The following is a 9,327-nucleotide window of genomic DNA, read 5'->3' on the forward strand; positions in this document are numbered from 1 at the left end:
CTGTTTTGTGTGTGCTCTTTCTCTTTCTCTCTCTCTCTCTCTCTCTCTCTCTCTCTCTCTTGTCTCTATACTTTTACACAACGGTCACCTTGCCACGAATCCAGGCATCAAATGCCACGCATTCTACCCCGCCATTCTACAATTCAAAAAGGCCTCTGGTGCTAAGAAAACCCAATCGTTCAGTACCTGTTTCGTGTTCAAAATTGTATCCCAGTTCCTAGAGTCAGGTGGCCATGGCTTCACCCGGGCCACCAACTTCTCGCAGGCCACAAGGGGCCACTACCTCGGCCTTTTCAACCAAGGGAACAGTAGAAACCCAGCCAATCATGTATTTGTTGTCGAATTCAACACCGTTCAACAGGTAAATTTGAATGATACAAATGGAAACCATATGTGCAACGACGTGAATGGTGCGAACTCCAGTTTCTTGAAGTATGCCACTTACTATGCAGAGTTTGGCAAGAAAGTTCTTGACAGCCAAACCACCATTCAGGCATGGATAGAGTATGATGGGTAGGGAAAGCAGCTGAGTGTCACCATAGCTCCATTGTCCCTAACCATTCCCTCATATCATATTCCATTGATCTATCCCCTATTATGCTTGAACACATGTATGTTGGATTCTCTACTGGCATTCAAAAGCTAGAAAGCAAGCACTATATCTTGGCATGGAGCTTCGTGATGGACGGAAAAGCACCAGAATTGGACCTCTCACGCCTTCCTTCTATTCCTCAGGATTGTACTCCACTATGGAAGTCTTTTAAGTTGTTCCTTTTCATTTCTGCAGCATTAGTGGCCCTGTTATTTCTCATCATCATGGTTGGCATATCTTATTTGACCAAGAGGAAGAGGAAGCTCATGTTTGAGAAGATAGATGGATGGGAGATGGACTACCCACATAGGCTCCCCTACAGGAAAATCTACAGGGCAACTAAAGGTTTCGAGGAAGAGTTGGGGAAAGGAGGCTTTGGCAGTGTCTACAAAGGTCCGCTGCCCAGAAGCGGAATCGAGGTTGCAGTGAAGAGAGTCTCACATGGTTCAAAGCAAGGAATGAGGGAATTTGTGGCAGAAGTGTCATGCTTGGGGAGGACAAGGCATAGAAACCTGATCCAATTGCATGGTTGGTGTAGACGAGGCGAAGATCTACTCCTGGTTTATGAGTTCATGCTGAATGGGAGTCTAGACTGTCATCTTTTTGAGACAGAAGGGAGCAGGTTGAGTTGGGTACAGAGGTTCAAGATTCGAAAGGTAATTGCTTTTGGCTTGCTGTATCTTCATGAAGAGTGAGAGCAAGTCGTCATGCATAGAGATGTTAAAGCAAGTAACGTTTTGTTGGATGGTGATCTAGATGGCAAGTTGGGTGATTTTGGGCGTGCCAAACTGTATGACCATGGTACCAATCCCAAGTCTACCCATGTCTTTGGTAGTCTAGGTTACATGGCGTCGGAGCTCCCTCGCACCAGCAAATCAAAGATGAGCTCCAATTTGTACTCTTATGGTTCCTTGCTCCTGGAGGTGGCCTGTGGAAGGAGGCTGATTGAGCCCGGAAGACCTTCTGAGGAGATGATTCTAGTGGAGTTGGTCCACTCTCTGTGGAAAGGTGGACGAATACTGGATGCCATGGATAAAAGGCTTGGAACGAGCTATGTGGTGGAGGAAGTAGAGCAGTGGCGTAGCAACATGGTGGCAGGTGTGGGCAACTATGTTAATGTTTTGATATATTTGATTGTTATATATGTAAGTTCCCCAAAGAAATTATAGGTATTGAATGAGTGCCCCCACCAGAAAAAAATATTTTGGCCCCACTAGTGAAGCAGACCTTGTGCTAAAGCTTGGCCCACTATGTTCACAGACTGCACCTGAATCAAGGCCAAACATGCGGCAATTGACTCAGTCTCTTATTGGGTATGTGCCGCTACAAGATCCAGCACACCGAAATCTAGGTATTCATGATCAAGGCATGAACCAACTACTTCAGCAGTATCCATCTCCGGATCACGCATTGTCAACTTCGGCAAGCTCAGTCTCATACGAAAAGGCATTGTTAACCTCAGGAAACTCAGGCCCATACAGGAAGGTGTCATCTGCTCCGGCTAGGGTAACACTGGCTTGTGACATATGAAGACAATTCTCAACACGTCATTTCCAAGGCATCGGTCATAAAGTCATATAAGATCAGTGAATTGCCAAAGTAGCATAATAGCATATTTTGCTCAACTTTCATGGCTGTTACGTTGACAAGACCTCTGACGTTATTTTCTGGAGTTGGATCCTGCGGGCCACCTACCTCAAGCAAAATGTTTGCATTATTTAGTATCAGCACTATCATATCAATACCACATAGCTGAGTTGATTTTTTTTCCTGCACTTTTCTTCAGGGTACATTTTGAACCAGTTCACCGTCTTAATTTGTGAATTAAATTTAGAGGTTGATTTTCTCATTTTTGTATTGTTCTATATTTACTTTGGTCATGCGTTCTACTTGTATGTTTCAAATAATACCTATGAAATTATATTCTTATGAATATAAATTGGTTCCTCATTGACCATTACCTTTGTAAAAGTATAGAGATATGAGAGAGATATAGAGAGAGAGCACACTAGCAGTTACGTGGTTCGGTCAAGATCGACCTACCTCCACGACAATGTTCCTTTCCTTTACCATTCGGGAAGGAATCAAATCTCTCGTTACCACAAGTAAAGCTAAATAGGAATTTTCAAGTTGGTCTGTCAAGATCCGATATTTTTGGATCTTGATTGAAAAATAGAATTTCTTTCCTTTTGAAACAGTTTTATGCATCTTCGAATGTTGGAGCATTTGTTGCATTCCTCTTTTGAGCGTCAATCACATTTCTTCCATATTTGACTTGATCCAAGCAATTTGATCTACATTGCAAGATTGGCAAGGATGATGGATGAATAGGATCGGCTACCTTATCTCTAACATGCCTCTTTGATCCAATCTACATTTCAAGGATGTTTAGCATTTACTTGAGATAATGAAATCTTGGTATTGGTAAGAGCTTAGTAAAATTATCAACTAATTGGTTTTCTAACAGAACACATTTAATCTCAATTGTATTGTCTACCACCTTCTTTCTGACAAAATGATAGTCAATTTCTATGTGTTTTGTTCGTGCATGGAAAACTGGATTTGCTGCCAAATATGTTGCTCCAATATTGTCGCACCACAGAATTGGTTTCTCAGTTTGAAATCCCAGACCTTTCAACAAGTTATTTAGCCATATCACTTCTAAAAGGTCTCCTGCAATCGCCTTATACTCTGCCTCTGTGCTAAATTTTGCTATTGTTTGTTGTTTGGTCAATCTCCAAGATATGATATTGTGTCCAATTTTTGTAACATAGCCACTATTGGGTCTTTGGTCGTCCGAGCACCCAGCCCAATCTGCGTTAGAGTAAGCAGATAAAACAAAAGAAGGAGATTTTGATATCTCAAAACCATGTTGTATGGTACCTTTAAGGTATCGTAAAATTCTTTTGACATGAGTCGAGTGAGTTGAAGTGGGCTGGTGCATGAACTGACAAGCTTTTATTCACTGCAAAGGTAATATCCGGGCATGTTAAAGTGACATACTGAAGAGCTCCTACGATTTGTCGGTACTGAGTTTCATTTTCCAATCTTTCGCCATCGAGATTGGATAGAGGAACATTTGGAACAACAGGTGTGACACAAGATTTTGCATTCTCTATGTTTGCTCACTTTAAAATATCTCGATATATTTTCCCTATGAGGGAAAAATTGTCCTTTTGATGTGACACTTCAATGCCTAAGAAGAAATATAATTTTCCATGATCTTTTATAGAAAAGGCTTGTCCAAAACTACGTATAATTCTTTGAATTTTCTAAGGATTATTTCCTATAATAATTATATCATCTACATATATAAGCAAAAAGATGATTTTATCTTGGGTTTTTCTAACAAAAAGTGAAGTGTCAACTGATGACTCCCTAAACCCAATTTCAAAAAGATATGCTTTGAGTATTTCAAACCGAGCACGGGGTGCTTGCTTTAAGCCATAAAGTGCCATTTTGAGGTGACGCACTTGGTGAGGCTTACCAGTATTCTTAAATGCTCGTGGTTGAGTCATGAGAACATCTTTTTTTAGAATCCCATGAAGAAATGCATTGTTAACATCCAATTGATGGATAATCCAACCTTTGGACACAACAATAGAGAGGACGACCCATATAGTGGTAGGTTTTATCACTGGACTATATATAATCAATTCATTCCCTATGGCTATAACCTTTGGCCACAAGTCTAGCCTTGTAGCGAGCAATGGTCCAATCTGAACATCTTTTAATTTTAAAGACCCACTTACATCCAACTAGATTAACTCCCTTAGATAGTGCAACAAGGACCCAAGTTTGATTTTTGTAAATGGCATCCATTTCACTTTGCATTGCTTTGATCCATCATGGGTCTTTTAAAGCCTCCTCAAGACTTGCTGGTTCTCGTTCTTTCAAAGATGTAGCAGCCATGTAAACCTTGGGTCGCCTAGTTCCATCATGAGACCTTCTGATCATGGGTGAGTCCTACTTGAGACATCAATGGTGAGATTTGGACGAGATTGATCAATAGCATTTTCTTGAATCCCATAAGTATGACTTTTATCAATTTAATTTGTCAACTGGTTGTTTTGAGTCTGATCTTCTTCCTATAAATTTGGACTGGGTAAGACTATATATTTGGATCCATTTGGACCAGATCAGCTTTCTTCGAGTTGTCTTCTTTTTGAGTTTGAGCTGAAGGCATGTCTAGGTGATTGGAAATCCATTTTCCAAACATCCATTTCAGTGGTTGGAGAACCACATCTATGAAATAAAAAATTGGTTCCGTTGAAAACAACATGTCTGCTAATAAAGGCCATGTTAGTAATAGGAACCAAACATATGTATCCCTTATGACACGTCCCATAGCCAAGAAAGGCACAAGCTTTGGATTTTGGTGAGAGTTTGGACTCTCTATGTGGAACAAGATAGGGATAGCATGTACATCCAAAAACTTGAAAATAATCATATTGAGGGGCAGCCTTGAAAACAATTTCAAATAAAGATTTATTTTTGAGTTCTGAACTAGGCAATCGATTGATAATGTGAACTGCTGTTCTAAAAGAGTCAACCTAAAAATGTTGAGGAAGAGATGCATGAACCATCATCCTTAAGTCGGTCTCAACAACATGAAGACGTTTTCTCTCTACAATGCCATTTTGTTAAGGCGTGTGGCACCAAGAAAGCGATCTTTTTATTCCATTTGAGCTGAAAAAATTTGCGAAATCATTGCTTAGAAACTCGCCACCAGAATTGCTATGAAAAATTTTTATCTCATGTCCCAATTGTTTTTCCACAAGCATCTTAAAATTTGAAAGCATGGCAATGTGTCAGATTTTCTAACAAGGGGAAAATCCAACTAAAACGTGAAAAGTCATCCACAATCAATAGATAACATTTGTAGCCTTCTCTAGAGCATGTTGGGGTAGGTCCCCAAAGATCGGCATGAAGTAAATGAAGTGGATGAATGCTAGTACTTAAATTAAAAGCAAATGGCAGTCGGTGCATTTTAGTCAAGACACAACTAGAACAGAAATCAAGTTTACTATCATTCAAAGGCACATAATTATTTTTCTTAGTAAATTCAATGATTTCAAGTGAGAATGACCTAGTTGTTGGTGCCAAAGATTGACGCTTGTATAATGTTGCACAAAAAGCGCACGCTTGGATCCTTTGCTGGCTCCATTAGTCCATACGTATAGACCATCCTTAGTTTTTCCCTTGAAAAGAACTGCCGCTGTCCGCAAATCTCTAACAACAAATCCATTAGCATTAAATTCCACCAAGCAATTGTTGTCTTTCGTAAAATGAGAGATAGATATAAGATTTTGGGTGATTGTTGGCACATGCATTACATTTATAAACTGAAAGGAACGAGAGATTGAGTTGAGAAATATGTTACCGATACGAGAAATTGGAGCCTTAGCACCATTGCCTACAAGAACTCCTTCTCCACCTTGGTAATCGACTTTGTCTTCCATGGGGTCATCACCATGAGCCACATGGTGGGTCGCACCACTATCAGGGTGCCAAGCATTGTCGCAACCTCCATTTAGAGCCATGGCCATAAAGGCCTTAGGTATGTCATAGCACGTTTGCATAGTATGATTTCTACCCCCACAAAATTGACATATAACCTGCTGATTTTCAGAATTCTTTTGCCCTTGAGAGTTTGTCCAGCAGGGTAAGAATTCCTTCCACGGCTACTAGTTAAATACTTGAGACGGCTTAATGTTCCCGTCTTTCGTTTGTCCTCTGTTTTCTTTTCTGTCAGTTTTTAGATCTTCCTTCCTTCCTATATATGTTAGTTTCGTTTTTTCAATATCTGTTTTTTGTCATTTTCTTTTGTATCATATGTTTCTTTTGGTACATCTGTTTCTTTTTGTTTTTTGGTTCATCTGTCTCTTTCGATACATCTGTTTGTTTTTTTGGCACATTTGTGGTATGCAACCTGTTGTTTCAGCACTGGAAAAGATTGTCCTTGATATTGCTCACCTCTTGGCATAGTTCAAGTGCAAGTCTTCTATCTGTAGCTGCCTTAGCTTGCATGTTGTGCACATTCACACACATAGATGAATGCTTTGAACTCACGTTTCAACTGCAGATTATCACTTCCTGCAGCTGGTTCTTGGGATTCAATTTCCATAAGTAGTAACTAATAATATGCATTTGCATGCACACAATGGGTATGTTGGGCAGATTGATATATCCATATGACATACTTCAAGAGCTAGACGTGCTCTGCATTTCATGTTCTTCACACTATTGCATATTTTTCCTTCTCACACTTATTTTGTAGTTAACATGGATGTATTGACAACATATATCACCTGATCATTTATTTGTCATTTTGAAACATTTTCCTGTTTGAAAGGATCTACATGTGCTTTCCTGGCCTACATTTTATGCCCAAGGACTACCGAAGAGTGAAGATTACTGGTCCTGATGGTAAACACTATTTCCAAATTATGTTGGACGGAAACTGTTCCTGAACTCCAATTCTGTATAGTGCTTACTGTCCTGATCAAGCAAGCTGTCTTGTGGCAATATGTATGTTTACTCAAATTCTTGTGTTGTCTTTTTCTCTATTGTGTTTCTTTTTGCTACATTATTTCATTATTGTAGAACTTTTACATTATGTAAGTTATCCATTTTTAGGACAGTTATCATATGAGAATTCTCATATATTAGATTTATTGGTTAAATTTTCTATGAGATCAAGGCATAAGGTAGGTGTAAAAGAATGCTGATAACGTGTCTGAACTTCTTTTTAATCTTTTGCCTATCTCATTTCCTCTTCATTGAGCATATACATTTAAAAGACTTAGTGCAGCTGGTTCTTGTGATCCAATTTCCATAAGCAGTAACTAATAATATGCATGTGCATGCCACAACTTGTGTGAAATGTAAGATATTCGTAGTTCAATCTAATTTATTTTACATATTAACATAGTAGTATGCTTAAATTAATATGTGTTTTAGTTCTCATGATGCAAAGCACCATTATGACAAGAAAAGTTAATCCCATGCATGATTATCATGGTAATTTTTTGAATTAATGTTTAGTATTCAATGCAGACAAGCACTTGTTAATTCTTATTAACATTTCAATTTCATGTTATATTGCAGATGGACATTTCAAGGTTGTTAATGGACTCTGAAGATGTTTCCTTTGATGTTCAAACTCTCTTTTTATCTTTATGTTTTTTTGGCAATTTTAGTTTCTGCTGCGATCTGGTAATTAATGTTAGTTATTTAAATGTGATGGCTAATGAATCAATGATCATGATGGCACCTGTATGATGTGTGGTGAGCTGATGGACCTTGGTGGTTGCTGGTGGTGTTGACCATATGATGTGTTGTGTGCTGCATGATAGATAAGTTGTCGATATGGCACACATAATGATTGATATCCATGTCATATTGCTGCTTTTGTTGATGATTGACCATGTTTAGCAATTGGTGGTGGTGGTGGTATTAGTGTGAACTTTCAAGTTTTGATGTGGAAAATTGAAAGAAAAAGGTGAAAGAATATCGGATGCAGAATATCTCTTTTTAATGTTCTTTTGATGCACAATATCTCATTCTGCTCGTACAATGGATATAAGTTGGGCAATGTCCAATCTTTTCTTTTTATTGTATCAGATTTCCAGTCGCCAATGTAGTGGACAAAGTCCTTCCTTCTGTCAAAATTTGGGTAAAGTATTCGCTGATATGTAAGCATATATCTTGTCGGCAGGTAACCTAACAAGTCGGGCCAATACAAGTCGATATTAACCAGTATATTGACAAAAAGCAATTTAAAAGTTTAGCTTTCTTTTTCTAAAGCCTATATGGACCCGGCCCGGCTCAGCCCGACCCACCCTGATGGGGCAGTTAACAGAACAGGCAGGGTTGAGCCTCAGACGTGGTTGACCAGACCTGGTACCCAGCCCGGCCCGGCCCGGCCCGATAATAGATGGGCCGGGTAGCGGGCCGATCCGATTCAAACCCGGGCCCTTAACGGCGCTGAATAAACTGGCGGGCCCGGCCCGATGCCCAGGCCTAGCGGCTATGGCCACCATGACCATTACGGCCACTATTTGCCCCATGGCCACTATAGTTTCCACGACCACCATAGCCTCCTCATTGAGTAAAAAAGGCAGTTGCTGAAGATTCAACTTGTGTAGGACTTTTAGGTGCAAGTAATTGAAGTCGATGCTCTTGATTGAGCAAGAAATCATGTAACCCGTCTTTATTGACTCTGGGCTCGTTTTAAATTTGGATTGGGTTTGATTGGTCGCCAATGCATTCTAGTGAGTGATTTAAGCTACAAAAACACGTCACGATGCTAGAACAAAACATAAAAAACAAAGGGAAGGTCCGTGCATGTGCACGTGACACTCAATAGCATCAAATTCTGTCATTTTTGTATATCTGCCTTGGAATTTGAGTTCGGAATTCTCGATTTGAATGTAAACTTGGATTTTGGATCTAATTTGGATCCAAGAGTTGGATTTTGGTTTTGAATCTTGCATTTGGACTCGAACATGGGTCTAGAGATTTGTTTTGGATCAAATCGTCATGAATTGGACTTAGATAAGGATATGAAAGTTTGTTTGGTTCTAGGGTCGGGCTTAAAGCCCCAAAATTAAATCCAAATAAAATAATTGAGATTTTCGTTTGAGTGAAAATGAAATACAATCTTTTTTTGAAAAATTTGGGGGTGATAACAGTAGTCATAAAGAGAAGGATCTCATGTCACTCTCTTAAGA

At 39.4% G+C, this 9,327-nt stretch overlaps 1 protein-coding gene across 1 annotated transcript; it reads left to right on the top strand.

The window, feature by feature from the left end:
- The first annotated feature begins 609 nt into the window (after nucleotides 1-609).
- LOC116257222 (L-type lectin-domain containing receptor kinase V.9-like) lies at nucleotides 610-1,287 on the top strand. The gene has a single exon (XM_031633834.1). The coding sequence runs from the start codon at nucleotides 610-612 to the stop codon at nucleotides 1,285-1,287; it is 678 nt and encodes a 225-aa protein (XP_031489694.1).
- Nucleotides 1,288-9,327: the final 8,040 nt, after the last annotated feature.

Source organism: Nymphaea colorata, chromosome 7 (assembly GCF_008831285.2).
Source record: "Nymphaea colorata isolate Beijing-Zhang1983 chromosome 7, ASM883128v2, whole genome shotgun sequence".
Classification (NCBI taxonomy): Eukaryota; Viridiplantae; Streptophyta; class Magnoliopsida; order Nymphaeales; family Nymphaeaceae; genus Nymphaea; species Nymphaea colorata.